General features: G+C 37.4%; 1 protein-coding gene across 27 annotated transcripts in view; it reads right to left on the bottom strand.

Moving 5' to 3' along the window:
- rims2a (regulating synaptic membrane exocytosis 2a) overlaps positions 1–21,099 on the bottom strand; it is a 281,737-nt gene extending 260,638 nt beyond the window's left edge. For 6 of the 27 annotated variants that reach the window (XM_059022393.1, XM_059022391.1, XM_059022414.1 and 3 more), the window contains exon 1: positions 20,090–21,097. In XM_059022393.1, coding sequence (XP_058878376.1) covers positions 20,090–20,253 — 164 coding nt within the window. In that variant the 5' untranslated portion in view covers positions 20,254–21,097. Of the gene's footprint in view, positions 1–20,089 lie in introns of all 27 variants that reach the window. The other 21 variants (XM_059022400.1, XM_059022397.1, XM_059022396.1 and 18 more) reach the window with 7 other exon arrangements.
- Between the last annotated feature and the right edge of the window lie 2,331 nt (positions 21,100–23,430).

A 23,430-nucleotide genomic window follows, 5' to 3' on the forward strand; every position in this document is an offset into this window, starting at 1 on the left:
GGCATGCTGCAGCACACTTAGTGAATATTATTTTTGCTTTATAAACTGTAAGTAACAATAAATAAATAAAAAGGCCCAACAGTTTTAACATTTTCTCCATGAACAAACCTGTTAATGGGAATAAATAATTTGTACAAATCCTTGGCAGCCGAAAGGCTAAACCAGTTTAATTAAATTAGCAAATTTGCTCTCAACACTTTGTGAAAAAGCTCTCAGTATGACATAGCCACAAATTCGGGCCTCAAAAGATTATATAATGTGGAGTCTTGGTTGCTCTTTCTTATGGTTATTCATTTAAATTCCAACAACTTTTCATACACTTTGCACAAGTCCAGGCATACACATTCAATTTAACCAGAAAAAATGTACACCATAGCAGAATAATATCAATATAATCGTGTGAACGCTTCTGCACACAAACTTTATTGGTCGACAGAGAGAAAAAAACAGTCACAGGCAACATTTCTTTCCTATAGTGCCGAACCCTATCTTACTTGAACTAGCAACAAGTTAACCCTTTTTCTTAAGATCTCTTGCTTCTTTATCATTTTACTGTAGTTTTTTTTTTTTTTTTTTTTTTTTAATGCAAGGACAGATTTATTCCAATGGACTAATAGGTGTCAGACCATGGCATGACCTACAGCACAGGATGTACCAGGAATCTGCATGATGCACCAGGAGTCAGCATACGACAAGCCCACAAAATCCCTCGCTAAAGTTCAAGTCCTGTAATGGCATTTAGTTATTTTACTCCATTTTCTGTGTCCTAGCTTATATTAAACAGGTCATGGTACAGTTCTGAGAGGCTTAGATAGAGTTGTTTATTACATGTAGGCAAGATAAACAGAAACAGACAGGGCTGGGGAGTTATGCTATCTCGCCTATCAATGTCAGCCAATTAAAGTAGTCTAAAAGCAGGATTAATCATTTGGGAAACATAATAATAGCAACAAGTAAATACATCCCCCACCATGCTGTAAATATAAAATGAGAGCTATCAGTATTATATCATGAAAAAGGATATTATCGTGACTCAAATCCACAGAATTTTTTTTAAACTTTCATAGCTAGTTTAAAGACGCTTCAACCAGATTTTAGGTTCACAACTGGATAAATGGTGTCAGTGAAATGGTTAATTTTTACTAGGCAACACTGTTACTTGAACCTTACTGAAAGAATTATAGAGAACCTTGATTTTCACTGTGGTGAATCTATCTATATACCGGATTCTGCCGCGTCAACGCTCAGGGGGCGTAAAGTTGTCGTTAAGCTAGATAGATCACTTTTACAATTAGGCATGCTTAAAATTCAAAGGTAGAGCACAGCACACAGTCACGGTAAGGAATAAAGAATTGCAGTTAACATATTTAATGACTGGTGAAATACAATTCAAAGCTGCTGCTGTATGTCCACTGTTTAGTCATTTAAAATCTTTTCACAAAACAAACATTAAACTTTAAAACTGCAGTGACCAGTGGAAACCAACATCATGAAAAAACACATTTGTAGGCGAAGAATTTAAAAAATATATAAACACGTGAAAATTTCGTTCCACTAAAATAAAGGACTTTACATAATCTCTGCAAGTAAGAAATTGCAGTGTCCATTGTGAAAACACAACACAAAATAATAAATTAACATCCCAAGTTGCACTATAGTATTATAATGTTCATTACAAAAAATGGTGCCTGAGTTAGAAGCTCTTGCAGTGTCTAAAAATGATTTTTTTTTTTTTACAAAAATCTAACATATGCATTGTAGCGTAACAACAGGGAAGCGTAATCAATCAGACAGTGGAGTCTGTATAATCTGATCCGAAACCACCGAACTCCACGTCTTTGTTATCTGAACTGAAGATAACCCGAACCCTAACTCTAATCCTGAATCATTCAATGCACAGAGCAACTACTTCTTGGAAGTTTTTCTATTCAAGTGAGCCGCTATATTTCCCCTCAGGCATTAGTTGCGCATGGTTATTAAAAACCCGAAATTAATGGTGAAATTTGGACTCTCAGCTAAAGGTTTGGGTGGGGCGATCGTTCAAGCCGGGCCATTGAGAATCTGGTATTACTGTTGTTTTATCTCATCAAAGCAGACCCTCCCCTGGCCAGTTTGCATATATTTACAGAGGAATTGTGGCAAAGTGGTTCACAGGGTACAGGTGTAGGAGTGATGCGGTGCGCAAGGAAGAGACAGACAGTGATACTCCAATAAGAAAAGAGATTTTATTTTTAATCCAGGTCTGGTAACCAAACAATAATCCCAGGCAATACACAACAATGTGTATTGCACTGTTCTATAAAACGGGTTTGCAGTCCCAAATAATATCAGGTCGCTCCGTCCCCTATTTGTACCGTCACTCATGACCCCTTGGTAAACGATTGAAACCGCTCCTCCAATCCGCGGCTGCCACATCGTTTCCCTTCCGGGTTGATGAGTTAGTGCACCGAAGTTCCACCCCCTTTCTAGATGACCGACTTCCTTTTAACCCCTGGGAATGAATTGTCAGGCCATCCAGTCCAGGGTACACTGTTCCCTTTACATAGTGCCCTCACAGGTCAGGAGGGAGATTTACCACCAAGAATCATTCTATTTCTGTCACTGGAATATATTCAAGACACATCTTAATTTTCATAACCCTGGTTGTATTTAAATTATCCATACTGTGGCAGTATTTAGATATGCCCTTGTTCACATCAATATAGTAGTATCTCAAAGAGTCTTTTCAGAAATGACAACAACGTGGTAGCAAAACGGTTCATTTTTACTGGACAACATGGGTAATGAAACTTAACTCCAATAAGCATAGGATACAGCTCTGTACTGGATATTTAAGAATTATGGTACGACAGGGTTGTGCTGAAATATCACAACAGAACTGGCCGTTATGTGCTGTGACACGAAACAGTTGCAAAAATGTGATTGCTATAAGGTTAATGAAACTAGAGCAGTGCAGAAGTACAGTACATCATGGCTCGCTTACCAGTAGCTTTCTTTTGTGACCTGTTATGCATATTATTTACCATGTGTCAAGCCCAGTTTTGGTGAGAATATGAACAGCAGCAATGTTTTTATGTCTATTTGATTTGATAGTCCCATCACTTTACTCAGCTTCGACATCATTGAACCAAGGTAATTTATACACATTGGCTCCAGTGAGTAGGTAATATGCTTTTCAGAATGCTCCCTGGTGCTATCTGATTCAGGCCCACCGTGCTCCATGTTTCACATTCTCAAGGAAACATACAGCTTCTCTTTATGTCTGTCTTTTCCCTTTGTACTTATTTTCGAACATCATAAAATCATGGGATTCCCCAGTATTACCAGCAATCCAGCATTATACAACTCCCACATAGGGATAATGCAACCACATTATATTTCCACCGAGTGCTTCTCCCTCCTACGCATCACTGGTGTAAAGAGTTACATAGTAAACACTGCAGACAACTTTTGCATAGTGTTTTATTTCTGACTGTCTGGTACACTAGACATGGTATGAACCCTCCCCTCCTTGATGTGAAACAATGATAACAGCACTCTCCTTTGTCCCTTAAAAATCCAAAGAGATTCTGATCATCACCACTGCCTAACCATGCTGCTAGATCTGGCAATATTAGGAGATTAGTGCAAGATCTGCATTGAATTTCAGCCTAATCCACCAAGGCTGAATGTGTGTCTGTGCAGGTCCAAAGAGTCAATCACCATAAATCCTGCACAAATCAAGTGAGCGGGCATCTAACAGATTCATTCATTATTTTTTGTTTATATATAAACATCCTTAGAAAGGGCTGTGTAACTGTGGAGCAGTACTTCATTCAAAAAATCACTCTTCCGACAGCAGCCAGTCATTTATCCCTATTCAGGTTTAATACCTACAAAGATTACAATCTGAAGCGAAAACATAAAGAATATGTGTCTAAGAAATCTAGAAAGCCTTTGGTATTTGTTTGTAATATTTTTGGAGCCCCAAAAGACAAGAATCCACAGAAATGTATGTTGGTAAGAAGAAACTGTAGTGTAGTTCTGAGCTGGATTGTAATGAACGTGGTGTATATTGTGTATTCATTTACATTCAGTATTTATGTTGCTTACTACTTATCCTAAGCTATGTCTTGCTGTGACCCCAGATTACTGTATATTAATTCACCTGTCGCTGGCATGTTGACTTGGCATGTGGATTCGACCCTCATTGTCACCATTACCTCATCTTGACTGTATATTTTAATCCGCCGCGATAGCGCACGAAAAACGTGATTTAGAAGTTGGGTCTAGCGTGGGCTAGCACACATCATATCACAGTGGGTCAAGTTCAGCATCTGCTTCTCTCAAACCTGTAATCTTTCCTCTGTAAGTTCAACATCACATCCATTACGGAGAGCTATGTTATGTAAAACACAACCAGCCAGGATTATATTGCTCACCTTCCTTCTGAGGAGTGTACTGTAGTGTTCCCCCAGAGACATCCAAACATCAGTATTGCATTTTGCGGATTCCAAATGTTCGCTCAATTACAGTACGAGCACGTTTAAAGGTACAGTTATACCTCTGTTCGGCAGGGGTCGTGGGGTTGAGCAGCAGTGTCAGTAGCCACCGCTTCAGTGGATACCTGTTGTCCCCTATCAACCAGCCTCTCAGACTGTTATACCGCTGAAATATATTCCTTTAATATATGCCTTCCTACACTTCATGTGAGCAAAACTATAGAAAGAAAACACTCAAAATAAAGGCATGGAAATTTAACAAAGGAATGACATGAATTCAGATACAGCAAGGTTCATACAGAAGAATTTGAAGAAACCTTTTTTTTAAAAGAGCAGGAAAATGAAAGTAAAAGAAGAAGAAACAAACTCACTGACACAATCCACATAAACTCGTATTAGAACAGGAAAAACAAGTTATTGGGAAAAACATCTATCTTAAGAAACATATAATATATAAAGTAGCTGCACTAGACTGAACATGTGACAAGGTTTGGCCAAACATGGCATTCCATCTTTTTCTCTTTAGAGCAGTGGTTCCTGTGGTGGCTGCTGCTGGAGTCCCCCAGCTGGTAGCAATCACCTCATTAAGCCCATGCCTTTTTAACCAGGCCTGTTTTACAGTAGGCTGCTGTAGTTCTACCTGAGGCTCCATGCTGAAAGGAGCACACACTGGGGACTTTCCACAGTCCTGCAACCTTTTGCCTGGCTCTGCTGGCTCCTGCTAACCATGAAGGCCCACTGACTGAAAATAAATGTTCTTACCTCGTATTAGCATTAGCAGTATTATCACTTCTCCCTATTTCATTTAATTTCATTAAACTATTTTACCAGATAAGAAGATTCAGAACAAATTCTTATTTACAACGACGATCTGGTCAAGAGGAAAACATCAATTTGTTTGCAATTCTGTTTACAATTCTGTTCTGCTAAAGATTGTTTTGGTCTTTTGCTTGAACTTTATTCTAAAATTTGTGCAGTGCTTACAAAGGCACCACGAAATGTTCCTGTCAGGACAACTGAGGAAGTCAGCACCTCCGGTCACTTTTTTTAAAAGTAATAAAAACGCTTATTCACTGCCAAACATGAACCACTTTCGATGTGTAATGACTGCAGTATAGGATACTGGCCTTAAGGTTAGGGTTTTGGTGTAGGGAGAAGATTATTCATTGTTTTATTTACAATAATACGATAGCCAATCAGAGTGCAGTGTCCTGACAGGAGAATTTTTGTGTTACCTTTGTAAAGACAGCAACATTTGTAGTACACAGATATCTCAAAGACGTTATACTGTAAATGAAAAGTTGCTGCTTTTCATAGTATACTTCTGCACACACTGATTCTGTTCAGTTCTTTCTTCATTACTATAAAACCACATTAAGGCTTCATTACTATCCAAACCAGTCCCGTTTTGCTCAATTTACATTGCATTCTGTATGATTATACATCAAGAACTTAAAATAAATCCACCTATATTTGCTTCAGCAATTCCAAGATTATGATTAATATAAATGGGTTTTTAGGAATGCAACAAAAGTAAGTGCTTAATGTAATGCTTTCCAAATGTCTGTTTTTGTATTAGACCGTCATGACCAAGACAGACAAAAAACAAAATGTTCATTTAACAAAGTACAGAATCATAGCCCCCCTCTGAAAAGCAGTTTACACAGACAGCCAGAATACACAGTGTTATATTCTCCACATAATGAGAATTTACAAGAAGCCCTAAATATATTTGTAAATATGTTAGGGAAATCCTCATGTGATCTATCTATCTGTATTGTCTTTTATATGTTATTAATGGCCGTTGCTGACTGTGCTCCAGGCTACAGTTTAGGTGCTCCAGTTCAAGAGCTTTGCCACTTCACAACAAGCATGGCTGACACCCAGCACTTTTAATAAATACTTCATCTTCTTCTAATTTGAATATATGTTTATTAAACAAATTGAGTTTCTAAATTTATAAATGTCAGTTCACACTTTCTAAGTTATTATTATATGGCCTAACATAAGATGGAATATTTGTAATCTGTCTCAATGATTAATGCAGCAGCCAATTAATTTCTGAGTACTGTGCATTAATTCTGGTATTGGTGCACTCAGTAAATTATATATGCGCCAAGATTACAGTCATCTTTCTCACTCCTCCCGCTAACTTTAAAGTACTAGCAGGTTTTTACGTCCCCTCTGAATTATAGCCGAAGTATTAGTAAAACTTTCAGCAGTAGTGGGCTATGGAAAAAAATGATCAAAACATTTTATTCAAAAAGCAATAAGGATGCTTTTTAAGTGCTGGACTGCCTTGGTCATTCAAATCAACTCTGCTAGCCACACCTACTCTATATATACACAAACACACACACACACACAGGGAACATTCCAGGAATAACTCAGTATTGGAGAAATAGAACCCAGAAGCACTAAGTGCAAACTCTATTGAAAAATAAAGGAAATATAAACCAGTAATTATCACAAATTACATACAAATTGTATTCTTCCTATCAAAACCAGAATCCAGCAGTATTTTTGAAATCGAGGGGATAAACTCGGAACAGCTTTGTTTAAATTACTGCATCATTTTGACCCTGATCTTGGTTTATTTCCTTGACCTGTGGCCCACCAGGTGTACAGTAGCTGCTACATCTGTTCTTTATTTTAGCTCTCTGCAGGATCCGGACCTACTATTGGGATGCTGCGCCAAGTACATCAACTACAGTCAGAACCTCTCAGCTTCTGCCAGCAAGGTCAGATATCATGCAAAGGAAACCGATGAATACATCTGAAATAAATGTCACACATTCTACTCTCAAGTTTGTTTGATTTTCTGTAAAAAGGAATTTACTTTTGTTTTTTTTTAATATTTGTTTAAATTGTGATAGCATAGTCAAATATGAAAAACCCATGTTTTTCCCAGCACTAAAAAATATTAATGTTTAAACAATATATTTCTAGGGTTAACAAAAATGATATAATGTATGACCTCCAAAAAAACCAATAAATAACATATTTTTAATTATCCTTATAATAGGCTTAGAAAAAAGAAGGTCCATAAAAAGATAAAGAGTCATACTTGGATAAAGAAAGAGCAGCAGTAAAATCTAAACCAGTCTGTCAGCTTTTCTGGCCCATGGATGCTTTTACTTTATTTAAACCATCACCTTTTAAATAAACATCCGAGGACTGTACTCTACCTGGAGAAAAATTACTTAGAGCGGCTTTTTCTGTGGAAGTTACATTTAAGCTACATTGTGGCCTTGTGTAACAGGGTGGAGGCTGGGCGCGAACCAGTGACCACACACACCGCAAGCAGGCATCTTAATCACAATGTAAAAGAACCAGGCACCTCTGCATTTGAGGCTATGTAGCTTTTAACTTTGTCTCGTTGACAGCGTTCAGATCCGTATGGCAGTGCATCAACAACACTGAGCATTACACTCTACTTGGCAATTGGCTGCAGCCAGTATGAGATACAGTACCCGTCACAGCACCAAAGTAACAGGGCATGGGCTGGGTACAAGCCAACGACCTAGTACACTGCAAATGAGTGAAAAAAGATTTTGATGGTTAATCTCGGATCCTCACAAAGGCACTGTATCACAAACACAGTTAAAAGCTGACAGAATACAATTCAAGTGAAACTTTCCAACCTTACCAGTGTTAAATGCATAAATATTCTGACGTCTAAGCCACCATCATGGGTCTTTCCAGTGGTCAAAAGGGTACATTTCAAGAAATCATTAGATTTATTTTAGAATGAGTCACACGATAAAACCTGTTGCATTTTGCAAAGCTCGAATGGATCTCTAAAATGGCACAACCAACTAGACCATATCATATTTCCTACTCTAAGAAAAGTGGGGTCAAATGAGTGACGAAATTAGACATTTCTACCTTACAATTCCAATTAACTCCTAGTAGGAAACACAGTAACAGGCTGTATTTTAATTCATCATCCAGCAGTAGCAAGGGACTAAAACCACTCCGAGCAGCGTTCTCTTCCTACAGTAGCTTCTTTTCTAAGAGAAATGGGGCAACATAATAGAAAATGTCCCATGACTTGAAAAAAATCACAGGAATAATATATTGGCATTAACAGCACAATGAAATGGTCCAGGAGACACCAAATGAACAAATGGGTTAAGAAAGGACAAATGCTTAAACACCGAGGGTGTCTACCTGAACATTTGGAATTGTCCATTTCTCGTTATCATACTGCATGAATTTATCAATTAACTTCTGTGACATACCAGCATCCTCGTTGTCTCACTTGAGATGGAATGACCCTCAGGTTGTGTGATGTGAACTCAGCATAAGTACCCCCACAGCCTTCTTCTGATATAACACAATTAAAGCTTTTATTGTGCTGTCCCTATTGAATAAGTATACTTACATACAAATTGCACCAATTAACTGAGGAAATCCATATGAATTGCAAATCCATACGAATTTTTCCTACATACATTGCAGGGGAAACCTCTTTCTTGAATATACTACACTCCAACTTTCTGTCAAGATTTACCTCCAAAATGTATTTTTTAATGCAGGTACGTTCCAAGTAAGTTGGAGTTCATTCATATCTAAAAAAGTCCTCCTTGCAAAACCGAGTCCTTCTTGCAGTTTCACAATGATGTTTAATCCCTCCAGAAAAACAATACAAAAAATAGCTTTCATTTTCAAAATGTTTAATGAATTACTAGAAATTGCAGAAATCTACAGCAATGGAGTGCAAACAGGCACATTGAAAGTTTTTGATACAGAAATGCTCTACAGTCAATGGTGCAACCCTTCTTGCAGAGGGGGGGTTGTCTTTGCTGTCAGTTTGACTGTATAAATAATGTGTACATGATAAATCAAAAGTATAAGAATCCAAGCCCTGACTGTTTTCACCACCACCACCACCTTTAACACAGCGTGGTTCTTTACTAGTGGTCATTTTCCAGAAAGATTATACTGTTTAAACAATATTAGTATCGTAAAGATTGTGCAGCATACTTATTTTTCTTTACTTTGGGGTCTAACAGAAAAAAGGTCTATGTAACTTTCCCTTTGGTAGTGCACGTGCAGGGTTAAACTTCTGTAGTAACCTTTGTGGGATGTACACAATACTTATCCTTTTCTATTTTTAGTATATAAATAGCATGGTACAATGCTGCCTGGAAATTCCTATTAACAACAAGAGCATCCCTATTAACAATGCCAGCAGCCCACAGGTGTGTCATGACAGATGGTAGTGACCTTTGATTGTTCAATAAGGGGAAAAAAAACTGTTGCCAGGTAACCCAGCGAACAAAGCAGACATAATGTTTACCACATTTATAGCTACACTGCATAAATAATATTCCTCTCCATTATAGAGTTTATTATTATCTTCTCTTTTACATAAATAGCACCATATACTCCACTATGGGAGGATGAAAAGTCAGACTATTAACGTTTAATCAACAACTCATCTTTTCACTAGTGTTTTATGCAAGGATTTGCAGTAACTGAAAACTTTATTCTAATAAGCAGTCTCTAGGCAGGCAGAAAAGAAAAAAAAAACAGACCTAGACAAATGTGGGCAGACAGCTCCAGGGTGCATAGGACTGAGTCACACATTGAAGGATTAATGAACATTTTTAATACCGGGTGGAAAAAAAATAATCTAAGGGGCAAAGTGGCACAGCAAGCTTGTTCGCAAACCTTTCATCATCTCTGAAGACCTGGCTTGACTACATTTGGCATAACAGTCAGGCACTGCTTTAAAAGGGTATTTATGCCAAGAGAAAGGTGTGTAAGCGCCACTATCAGTGTAAGGGTTGTGTTTGGGGTTGAAGGCACTTATAGGCCTGTAAAAAGCAGACAAATATCAGATTTATTGTGAAATCTCAAGGATCCTTTGGTCATACAGTACATATCTCTAGGCAGGATTGTTCCAGAAAGACATATCATTACACGTAGCTTCTGAATATAGTAGCTTCCACCTAACCATCACACTTCTGCCCTGCTACCTCTCTCACTCAGCTACTACTCTGTGTGCAGCGTGGTTGAGGAGATACTGTAAACTCACCAGAGGGGAGTGGTTTAAACATACAACACCCTAAAAGCACAGTTCAGCTCTACACAGTGGGTTTGTTACACCGGCACTGTGCATGACTGTAGCCCCCTTTCAGGAGCACTAAGTTCAAAAGCACCAAAAAAACTGAAGCCTATGATAAAAAAAAAAAATTCTAAACTCTCCTTTTTAACAATATGCACCACAGTGTGGCTGTTCTTAAAGCATCTTCACACCATGTAATTGACCGCTTTAGCAGTAGCATATTATCTTCGATAGTACAAAGGTTCATTTTTTTAGCAAAATAATTAGAAAGTTGGTTTGTGACTTCAACTTGTTACATACGAACATAAGAAAGTTTACAAATGTGAGGAAGCCATTCGGCCTATCTTGCTCGTTTGGTTGTTAGTAGCTTATTGATCCCAGAATCTCATCCAGCAGCTTATTGAAGGATCCCAGGGTGTCAGCTTCAACAACACTACTAGGGAGTTGGTTCCAGACTCCCACAATTCTTTGTGTAAAAAAAGTGCCTCCTATTTTCTTTTCTGAATGCCCCTTTATCTAATTCATTTGTGACCCATGGTCCTTGTTTCTTTTTTCAGGTCGAAAAAGTCCCCTGGGTCGACATTGTCAATACCTTTTAGAATTTTGAATGCTTGAATCAGATCGCCGCGTAGTCTTCTTTGTTCAAGACTGAATAGATTAAATTATTTTAGTCTGTCTGTATATGATATCCCTTTTAAACCAGGAATAATTCTGGTCACTCTTCTTTGCACTCATTCTAGAGCAGCAATATCCTTTTTGTAGCAAGGTGACCAGAACTGAACACAGTATTCTAGGTGAGGTCTTACTAATGCATTGTAAAGTTTTAACTTCCCTTGATTTAAATTCAACACTTTTCACTATATATCCGAGCATCTTGTTGGCCTTTTTTTTATAGCTTCCCCATGAAGACATTTCTGAGTCAATATAAACTCCTAGATCTTTTTCATCTTCAATTTCAGTATCTCCCATATGGTATTTATAATGGACATTTTTATTGCCTGCGTGCACTACCTTACACTTTTCCATATTAAATGTCATTTGCCATGTGTCTGCCCAGTTCTGAATGCTGTCTAGATCATTTTGAATGACCTTTGCTGCTGCAACGGTGTTTGCCACTCCTTCTATTTTTGTGTCGTCTGCAAATTTAACAAGTTTGTTTACTATACCAGAATCTAAGTCATTAATGTAGATTAGGAAGAGCAGAGGAATACTGATCCCTGTGGTACTCCACTGGTTACCTCGCTCCATTTTGAGGCTTCTCCTCTAATCAGTACTTTCTGTTTTCTACATGTTAACCACTCCCTAATCCATATGCATGCATTTCCTTGAATCCTTACTGCATTCAGTTTGAGGATTAATCTTTTAGGCGGGACTTTGTCAAAAGCTTTCTGGAAATCTAAATAAACCATGTGATATGCTTTGCAATGAACCATTGTCGATGTTGCATCCTCAAAAAAATCAACTACATTACATGTAACTACATTAATCGTAGTGCATTGATACCCAGGTATAACAGGACATGTCTTAGGAGTCAAATAAATCATAACAAGGAGCCCAATTAACATTCCATATACTACCCTTACAAAATACACCAATTCTTAATTATGTAAATGCAGATCTTTAGCAAGTAATGTGTGTATGCAATTCATAAAAAATCTTCATATAACAATTAGGCCTTCCCCTCAAAATAAGAATAATTAATACACATGTCTGTAGTTAGCATTGCCTGTAAACATCTTAAACACTTTATTGGGCATAAAACTAGTTGCACTTAAGTATGCTGAAGGGAATAAAGGATCATATATAAAAAATAATATAGAGATAACTTCTCTTCCACTGCTCTCGAATATTGCTGATGGCCTGTTTTTGCCCCCTGCTGTCTTGGCCACAGTTAATAGGTCTGCCTCCCAGTGTTTTCAGCTGTTAATATAATGATGTTATGAGACTGACTGTGCTGTACTGCCTGCAGTCCTACTGGAGCTCTGTGCTCAGAAACCTCCACTCATTCCTTGTAACATGTCTTCCTTTTCTGCGCAATTAAAATGTCACCTGATGTAAAATCTTGTATACTGATTTCTGGGATAAGTTTCACAGCCTTCTTTACTAGACGTTGTGAAAACACATAATTCAACACAAATTAAATGAAATCTGTTTTATCTATGGGACAACAAAGGAAAATCTAGTTATACAAGACATATCTATAATAGTCAATAATAACCCTAGGGTTAGGGTTAGGCATTAAGTGAATGCCTAATTTCTTTGTAATTAGTAGAAAGGAAAAACTACCAGTGATTTACAGGTGCAGGGCTCAGGGAGTTATTTATTTTTATTTTTTTCCAACGGCAAGAATTACTTTATAGAGCACTCATGACAGGTGGATTTTAAAGTCTTTAGAGAATGCAATTGTCAGTAGTATGAAACCCAAGTATATGTTCAGTAACATTAACATTATAATGAATTTAGGCGGTTTCACAACAAGCACCACACAGGCAGGTAAGCAGGGTCCAAGAATTGACTCATGCCACTTTCTTGGCAGTGGTTAAGGGCTGAGCTATAAGACTAATTACAGCTGGGTTTATTTACTTGAAGGGTTTTCAAACTGGGAGCCAAAGGATCCATTCATTTACATGAACGCTGCTGTTAGGTGCGTGGGTTTATTGGGAATGTAGCACTTTTTAGCATGACGTCTATCAGAAATGAATAATGTTGCTTTCCATTGAATCTCTAAAATGATGTACTGTTATACACTGACAGTAGGTGAGTGTCCTCAGGAACCCTTAGGTCCTGGCTGCATCAAATCAAGAAAGTAACACCTATGGAGTACATTTAGCAGTGCAAAAGCATAGCACAGTGGACAGTTGCTGCCACACTTCGGTTATCATTCCCTTACATAATTATCTTAGGGAAAACAATGATAAAAGGAGGGACATTTTTCATTAAAACAAGCCTACACATCTAATGTGTCCTAAGACTCAGTTCCTTATCACAGGAGATACAACACGCTAAATTAAAATAGGGATGGAAGAAGGACTCCCATTGCACATCAAGTTAGTCCAGATCACAAGCTCTGGTGTAACTGATTAGCTTTATAGTAAACCTGGAGAGACTCAGACCACAATGGGAGGCTTATTTATATCCCTGTAAGAATACTTCCTCTAGGTTTCTGCTGGATAGAAAATGCTGTTACAAAATTTAGGAATCAATTCATACAGATATGGTTTTAAACTGCACAGTAAAAAGTTTAGGGTTTTTTTGCACTATGGCTCTGCCCTGGTATTACATTCTACATGTGCGTATGTACAAAGCAGGTTCTGCAGACGCCTTTGTACAGCTGCTGGGAAGTGCATGTCTAGCATAAGTAGATTTTCATAGCTTTGTTTTAGCTCCAGCTGACACCAAAGCCCTGTGGACTTCATATTATGTTGCACTCTGCCTTGAGGGTAGAAAAACTGTGAAGTCAGCAATGGGAACTGCTCCCGACTGCACCTGTTAGGAACAGGGTGATGGATCGTAGCAAAGCTAGCAATTGCTTTACATTATATGTGTTCAAAGTAACCTGGGAGATGCAGTAAGGTCAGGCTGTCAGGCTAATAACATTCTGCTAAAGGTTTACATATCAAACTGCTATTTCAGCTCCTGTTTCTCTGTCCTTACAGCATGTTAAAATGAACACAAAAAACATTGAATGTACAAAAACAGTTCATTAAATAGATCAGCCATATAAATATGCAATATCTATAAAAGGGGCCAAGTTATAAAGTTATGTGTGTGTTTCGGTGTGGGCAAGTCAGCCTTAATTTTGTATAACTTGGTCTCTACTTTAGTTATCACATCTGTATTCCTCTGACCCCTTTATTCTAAACAAAATAATTCTGGTCACATAAATTATACACCAGGCTGTTACATAACTGAAGGAATACATTTAAAGAGGCCACATAAAATACCCTATCTTTGTCACAAAGGTAGATGAATCTCCAATCCAAGCTCATGATAAAATAATAAGTGGTTTGCTTTACAATTCAGTATTCAGTATTCTAAAGATTACATTTGTAGTACCAACATTTATGCCGACGTTACTTTAAATATCTTGTTGCTGTTCACCAGTGAGTATGATACTCATAGATTGAATGGTTGTGTAATAGTTTTAAATAAAATAATGGCATATTGAAAAAAAAACATTAATTCACATACAGTTTATGGATTATTTATCGAATCTGTTGGGAATCCTAATTACATGTTTCTCTAGGATTGATAAAAGTGTTGTTTAGAATCCTTGACAATATTATTGAAATTCAGAATATAGTAAATCCTGGAGTTATCCTCCTTGGAAAATATAGGAACTGTAGGTTCTATTCATAAAGGCTTAGCGCTCTAGTAATTACCCTGCAGTCTTACGAATTTACCAGCTGGTTAGAGCTTTATGAACCAAGTCCTGTGTATCTGACTATCCATTTAAGGTCATAATGTCTATAACCGGGCCTGCATATTTAGGCTTTTTAAACTACTGTATATTTTACATGAAAAAATGTATTAATTTCCTACTGCCACTTAATGATTCTCTACTGATCTGGATTTCAATTTGTTGAGACCATTTAAAAACTGTTTACAGTTTATAAATAGGCTACTCTATTTTAACTGACCATAAACAAAAACCAAAAAATTATAAATATACCCACTGAAATAAACTGATGTTATCCTTCAATTCTCACTTAAATATATTGACCCTATATGTGTTTTACATGCTTGCAAATAAGATATGTCATATTCATGTGGTTTTATTGGTTAAATATTATATATTATCAAATAAATTCAAAGTAGATAGTGATGCCAGATGTGAAATGTCTAAACTACTATTGACGAGGTACTGTAGTTGGCCAGGTGACACACTGCAGCTGCACTATTTAACAAAGCAACTAATTATGACCAACTCACTAAATGACGACCAGCTGAAACACTTATGTAAACAGAGCTCCTAATTGTGCAAGACAATTGGTTTTACTTTGGAGGGATTTCACAGAGTGTCTTCCACTTCTATTAATGTAGCCCACAAGTCTGATGTCTTGTTACAAGAGAGCGGGGTCTATTCAGTTCATCTAAATGGCAACCGATCTAAACCTTGTTTAAACTATTAAAATAGCGCTGTAGCTAGAATTATTTTTAAGATGTTTGATTTTCATAGTCTTGATGCATATCTAGATCTGCCTCTGTTTCAAGATAAATGTGGGCACAGCAACAGCACAGAAACAGGCCATTGGGTCGACTGTGAGACCTGTGACATTGGCTACCCTGTAAACTTAACTAATGGCTTGATGGTTTAACTGGCCAAAATGGAGGCTTGCTGTGTGGGCAAAAATGTTTTGTTTATGAATCAGGGTTCCCCCTTCTGGAACTGATCCCAAGAAAAAAAATGTTATAGTGAAGATGATGCTTAATTTTTCACAGAGAACATATCTTCCCACAGCTTGTAGATATGTGGCCCACCCACATGCACACACTCACAAACAAACAGAATACCAGAGAGGGCAAGGAATCATCTCCAAACAAGCTTCTTAACCTAAGTCTTAACCTAAACTAAACTAAACTAAATTTGAGGCCACAGATCATATTCCTAGGGAGTGTCTTTGATGATTTTACTACAAAAACAGAGAATTGACCCCACTGGCCTGCCCTACATCTCCACAAGAACTAAGCATTTTTAGAAATGAATGTGGACAGGTACTGTAGAAAACCAGGAGGACATGGAATTGGAATTCGGTACACAGCTCACATATTTTAGGGAAGCAACGTTCCAGCAAATACTAAACTTGGCATGTTGGATAATGTTCTGTAGCAATTCCTTAAAGTTTCTGATTCAACGTCACATTGCTAGTTAAGACTACAATTGAACTGACAAACATGAATGATCCCAGATACACAGAGCACATTCAATTCCATTGTTTAGAATACTGGGACTTGAAGACAGCAAACTTCCATAAACAATCATAGCTGTAATCAACTGGATGTCATTCATCATTGATCTCACTGTCTGTGGCTACACTGGCACTGATCAAGCAACAACTTTTTTTTACGATAAATTCCACCTAACATAAGGTGCAATTCTGCATTAAAAATGGATGATCCTGCAACATGATAACGCTGCCATAGCTGGCCTACATCCAAAATGTATATAAATTGTAAAATGTAAAAATGTTAGTGTGTCACCCATATACACAGATTCTGATACAAACTACCTTGTGCTCCCTCCAGGACAGAACTTGGCCTTGGAAAGCTCACATTGCTATCCCTTTGAGGTGGATAGCTAAGAAATAACTAATGCTGTTGATCTAGCACCTTTCTTGAGTAGCGAAATGAATCACAAACACAATAAGAAAGGGCTGGAGCAGTTCAAATGACCGGGGCTGTCCAATGGAGGGCTCTTGAGCTATATAGGACTGCTTGAGCACCACAATGAAATTCAATATTTTTTAGTAGAATCAAGTCAAAGTGTAAAAACAAATGTTGTGTGTTTAAATTTGGAACCTGTTTAATGAGTTTGGACTGCTCTGATGTAAACAACTAGTTAATAAGAAGAAAGAAGCCAGGTCAGTGTGAAAGGAGGCAGTACCAGACATGAAGGGAAGTGATACTGAAAAGTAACACTCCCAACAGCCACCTGTCTGCTACCTAGTGTTACATAAAAAAAAAAAAAAGTGTGTACTGAAAGCACTCGGCAATTCCAGGAAACATGATAGATACCCTTTTTATTTATGCACCATGTCAATAGAATTATGGGTTGTGAATACTGGTATCTGATATGAGCTATGTGGCTTTCAGTGAAATCAACAACATACTTTTTTTTATTTTTATTAAAGGTTCTCTCTTTATGACTCCCAGGTTTTTATTAATGACTGGGCAACTGGTCTATTAATTTACATATGCGAATGTGGCAGAAAAGTTCTAGATTGGCAGTAATGCAGATTATTCAATGAACAGGTTTTGCGTTATACTGCTGCAATGAGAGCGTCACCACACATTGCCCGCGTGCCTCAACCCTGCTACAGAGAGCCCTCTACAGGAAGAAGGGAAGCTTTGTTCCCATGTCCATATAGCTACTGTCCACAATGATTATGTGATGTGGCATTTCCATTAGAAATTGGGCTCAGACCATGTGGACTCAACTTAGGTCTTGTAGTAGTTTAGTTTTTTATTTTTTTTTGTTGGTGTAACCCCAATAGCATGCAACTCTAGTTATATAGTGTGTGTTAGTAAGAAATGGGGGCCTGGAATCCTATATCTAAAATATCAAAGCTTGTAGAAGCCCCAGTAATACTTGTGATGTGTGGGTTTTATTCATTATGATTATACAATTCCAGGCATCCTTTCAGAAATCTTGAATTAAGTGGGTGTTTGTGAAAACAACCATATTCTTGGGGATTATCTACTACTCCTCAAGTCGCACATGTCTAAAGACACAATTTCTAGACTGGAGTGGTAAAGAAATGTGCCTTATGCCACAGTTAAACATCATTCAAAGATCAAAATATTACAATCAAAATGCTTTTAAAAAATGATCATAACACAATCCACTTTATCGAAAATGAACTGTAAAAATAAAATAATCTGAAAACAAACTTTGTATTAGTGATCCAGCTCAGTACGATTTTGACCTCAAATGGTATTGTATTGTCTTTCTCAATAAAGTTAAAAAGGGGACAGTTCCTTGAACACAAGATTTTAAAAGATGCACTTAAAAAAGCAAAGGGTGTTACATCTACATATGTATAGAATGGAATATAAGCTGCAATGTTATGTTTACATTAAGATAAAATAAAAGTCACACATTATAATTGCCACATTAAATAAAAAGTAATCTGTACCATACATTTTGTTTGCAGTGGCGCCCTGCATTTACCTATTTGCAGAAGGCCTGGGTTCACATGGAATGTAAGTAGTAGCTGAGCTTCGACTAAAACCCCGAATCTTCATGTTAACAGTATGCATAACAAATGTGTGGTCTATAACGCCCAGACAAACACGTTTTATTACGGTCTCTTAATTACATACTGTTTTCCGTGTAAGCTGGAAGCAATGAGTAATATGACTGTCTAGAAAGTATGCAAAAAATTAACAAAGCTATACTTTTGAGAAACGATTACTGTAGAAAGTGTGGCGTGCCAGTAGGTTTATAGACCACTCATTTAACAAGGAGTCTTAAGAAGCATGCAACAACAATTTCAAATGTAAATAATTTAGGTAAATGGTCAGTAACTACGTATAATTGTAGTTTAACTACGTAAAATTGACATATTTACAAAAAACGTAAACTATGTTAGACCCTTGTCACACAACTAGATAGTAATGTGAATGTAATACCTAACAAATAAATGTACTGTATTAGAAGAACACGTATACATGCATTGACCATCGTCCACCAGGTGTTACATGTATTTGAATCATTTGGCCTTCTATAATGCTAATCAAGCCAAGGGCTTTGTAGATGAATTACTAACAAACCCCAAACCCGTGTGGAACCATCACCAGCTCGTAAAAATATTGATCACTCTTGAAAATATTGTCTTAAATAGACAAATATAGTAATATAAGAAATATGAATTGGTAAGCTTTAACTTTATAAATCAAATGTCTATATTTGTACCTCGTGTGAACAACAACTGAAACTAAATCAATGTGTTTCAAACCAAGAAACATGGTCCTGAACCAATTTCAATCCACTATAATACCACCTAGTAGTAGAGCAATAAACACTAACAACGATGAAAAGGGGAAAGTGAGCTCCGCCTTAAATCAAACTGGACAGCGCCGTGGTACTGAAGTGTTCACAGCACAAGAGATGCAGGGGGAGAGAACAACGCTATTTGAATACATTGTGATCGTATCTTTAAACCAAAGAAAAAAAACATGAAATCGTTGATATAAACATCATAAATGGTCTCCAATGTTTAATATACCACAGTACGCCGCCCGCTTAGGAATATTTTTAGGTTTATAATAAATTACTAAAAGGAGTTGTAGAGCTTAAACGAAGATGGCGGCAGTTGCTAACCCAACCCAAAACCAATAGAGTAAAGAGTAGGCCACTGGTATGGCTAGCTGGCAGAAAAAGATGTCCTACACATTCAGAAATATATCATGGCACATCTCTACATCATCTGATCACATTATTGGGGAATACCCTAAGGTTATATGCCATTCACAGCCTTTGCCCGGATTTAATCTGTATTTATTTAAATTACGTTTTGCTTAAACCTTATTATATACATATATCGGCATAGTACTGTACATGTGTATGCAGCCATATTTAATTTAAGTAGATAGTCACATGTTAAAACGCTCACTACCCGCCAATACCGGTGTATTATAAAATTGTATTATTTGTATATATTAATTACGGTTATTTCCATAAATCACCATCCCTCTAAGCTACCCATGCAAAGTGTACAGCTTGCAATAGAACCAGTGTGTGAGGGCTATCAAGACCGTCAGCCCCTTTCCCCGTGCTTCGGTTCAATATTCTATGTTCTAAACGACTTACTTCAGCATGGATTGCTCCTTTTCTTCTTCTTGTTTCTGTCGGTCCATGACGGCGAGGATGATCTTTCTCTCCTCCTCGGTAAGGTGGCTGAGGTCCGGCACCTCTGGCAGGACAGCAGGGGGAGGAGGTGCAGAGCCGCCCCGGGGCCCAAGTGGAGCAGACATGTTTAGATATAATTGCTAAAAAGATCAACAACCAGCAGCAAACTGACTTAATTGCGGGAAACTATATATAATATACTGAAATCTAAAAGTTATAGATTCAGATTCCTCAGTTACTAGATTGGTAAAAGGAGGAGTGGCGAATTTAAACACTTCGATACTGGTATGGAGAAGACATCTTTAGTATTTTTTTAAAAAATATATAATATAAAAAGGTGAACAAAAAAAGGCAACGCAACAGGGACTTTGAATAAAGAAAGATATACAATTTTCAATAAAAACTAACCCCCAAAACTTGCCGTGTCTTTCACAAGCGAAGGAGGCAAGATAAATGATAAAAGCCTCCTTTGGGTCACATCAATACTATACAGGAGAAGACATCTTTTGTAATCACCAGCAACCGGGAGGACAACGGCCAAAAGCCAGCTGGACTGCAAGATTCACACAATGGATCCTCAAAACACCACGATTCCTGGCTCAGAGACTTTAAAAGGGAAGAACAAATGAATAAAAAGCCCATCTGAGTTGCGGAGAAATTGCAATCAGTCCCACCGGCTGCAAGTATTCCACTCATAATTCTGTCTCTCCATCCATTTATGCATGTGCAGAAGAATATAAAATCAGCTGTTTGCCTTTTTATTTTGAAATCATGTTAAATCCTTTCTAACCCATTGCTGTCATAGGATATTTGCAATAAACGTGTCTTGTCCTTTTTTCCTTGGTTCCTTCCTCCTCTCTCTTCCTTGCTCTCCTCTCTCGATTCCTAATTCTTGGAGATTTCTTAAATGCACAAAAATGGATGCAATAAAAAAAAAAAAATCCCAATAGGAAGTGTAGGCGGAGCAAGTGACATACGTAGAACAAAGCTAAACGGGTCCTGAGGTGGGAGCGGATACGAGAAGCAGAGACCCGTTCATTGACAGAAGCCAGAGCAATCACATCTAAAACGCGGACTGGATTTCGATACGTTGGATCAGAGTCAATCGTATCCCAGTGGCCCCCCCAAAATCCCTCGTCTAATGAAAAGGAAAATCAAATATTGCCACCATTATGAGATCAACCTAATTCAATTACTCCGATCTTCTGGCATTTTCATGAAGAAATGCATTAGACGAAGTTGAGGTCAGCAAAAGCATAATTACATTATTTAACTATCCTCTGTTTCAGGATTTAAAAGCTTCTGCGTACTTTTTTTTTTAATGTGATCTCTTGTCATATTAACGGAACCAGTAGCTTATGGATATTTATATAACCATATACTTTTTAAGCTAATAATAGTCATTTGGTTAAGAAAAACGCTGATTGTGTGTTAAAACTTTAATCGTCAACGGTTTCTGTTACATTTTGTTCCAGTGGTGTTGTCCTGTATAATTAGGCTCTTTTTTGTCTAACACACACATTTCATTAGAATTTACCAGTGGTTCTCACAAGTATAGATACGATCTTTTCAATGTAAAAATGCTCCAATTCACGTTGATAGGAAATGTCGATATTTATGTAGGCCAGAGATATATGAACAGTCTTCTCTACATACACAAAACTATATATTATGTTAGTATAAAGCATCTTCGTTAGTATAATTAGGCATCTTAAGACATTTGTATATATATATATATATATATATATATATATATATATATTCAACATTCTTTTAAAACAGAGGTTTTTAAACTATTGTCATTCTTTGATTAATTTTATACCTTATTTCATGAAAAAAGGTATGAACGTTGTATTACAACATTATACTTAAAAAAAATAATAACTGTGAATCATCTCTCACGTAATGTAAGGGGAATGGCATCTTTTGGATTTGTACAATGGTTATTATGAAGCTAAAGCTATGTGCTAAATGTGCAGTCTCTTATCCAGTTGAAACAATAAGGCAGTAGAATGAGTAATTCTTACTGAACGACACCTATAATTGAACTTGCCTGATTAAGTTATAGAATACAAGTGTGTAACTATAAATTCAGTATCTCAAAGTGTGCTGTCTCTATCCAGAAGTCACTTTTAAATCGTAAGACCACAATATTGCATCCATACCAGGTCAAAGTCAATGTCAAGGGCAGCCAAACGTTAAGCGTACTCCAAAAGGTGTCTCTGAGATGGCAAAGCAACAGTATTAGCTTAGCAAAAATACAGCCAGGAATACAGTTGTATACCAATATATGAAGCCACTATCTCAAAGCATTTATCATCCAAAAAGCAAAAAGCCACATGACCACAATATAGCAGCCATATTACTTTCACCTGAACCTGAAAACAAATAATGGAGACCCACATGATAGTGCTGCACCCTCCAAACAACGTTTTGTGAAAATCCTAATTCATGAATACACTTCTTGTGTGTTTGCACAGTAAGTGTAATGGCTCAGAGCCAAATAGATGTTGATTAAGTAATGAGTGTGGTCTCCCATATGTGGAGTTGATACCAAACCAGTGGTAACCTTTCGCAAAAGCTACCCAATTGACAAACCATCTTCAATTTCTACACAGATGGTTCACATGCTTCGTTAGGTGTGTACCTCTGACACGCTTAACCCGGAATGTTTGAGAAGGGCATTGGAAGCGGGTACTCTTCATTGATGAATCCTGATTCTGTCTTTTTTATACTGACAGGCGTGTCAGATCTGGAGACAATGTGGTGAACATTTCTTGCCACAGCATGTTGCAGAAAACTATAAATCTGGAGCAGGATCTGTCGTGCTGTGGGCTGGAATCAGCTTACAGGGAAGGGGACAGTCAAGGCTAGTTCCCATAAGAGGAGAGGACCTAGGGGAGGGACGAGGGTGTGGTTTCAACTGAGGGACTGCTGTAATTGGATACATTTTCTCATATTTTAGAATCTTTGTAAACTCTCCAGCTTGTCGTTTAAAGCCCTAGGTGGACCAGAGATAAAGTCAATGTTGTCTTGGAAATGGTGTTTGTTTGCGAGGGGGTTATGTTTTAAAAGAACAGAAATCACTGGTATCACAGCAGTCCCTCAGTTGAAACCATACTCTTGTCCCTCTCCTAGGTCCTTTTCTCTTATGGGAACTAGATTCAAACAGAAGGGGACGCTCACTGCTCTTAGGTAACCAAATGAGATAGTGAGACCTTATGGGGCCAAATTTAATTTTGATGACAATGTAACATCACTGCTTATCTTGAACAGGAGACAATCAAGAGGATGCATTGGTC

The sequence above is a fragment of the Acipenser ruthenus genome, chromosome 4, assembly GCF_902713425.1.
Source record: "Acipenser ruthenus chromosome 4, fAciRut3.2 maternal haplotype, whole genome shotgun sequence".
NCBI lineage: Eukaryota > Metazoa > Chordata > Actinopteri > Acipenseriformes > Acipenseridae > Acipenser > Acipenser ruthenus.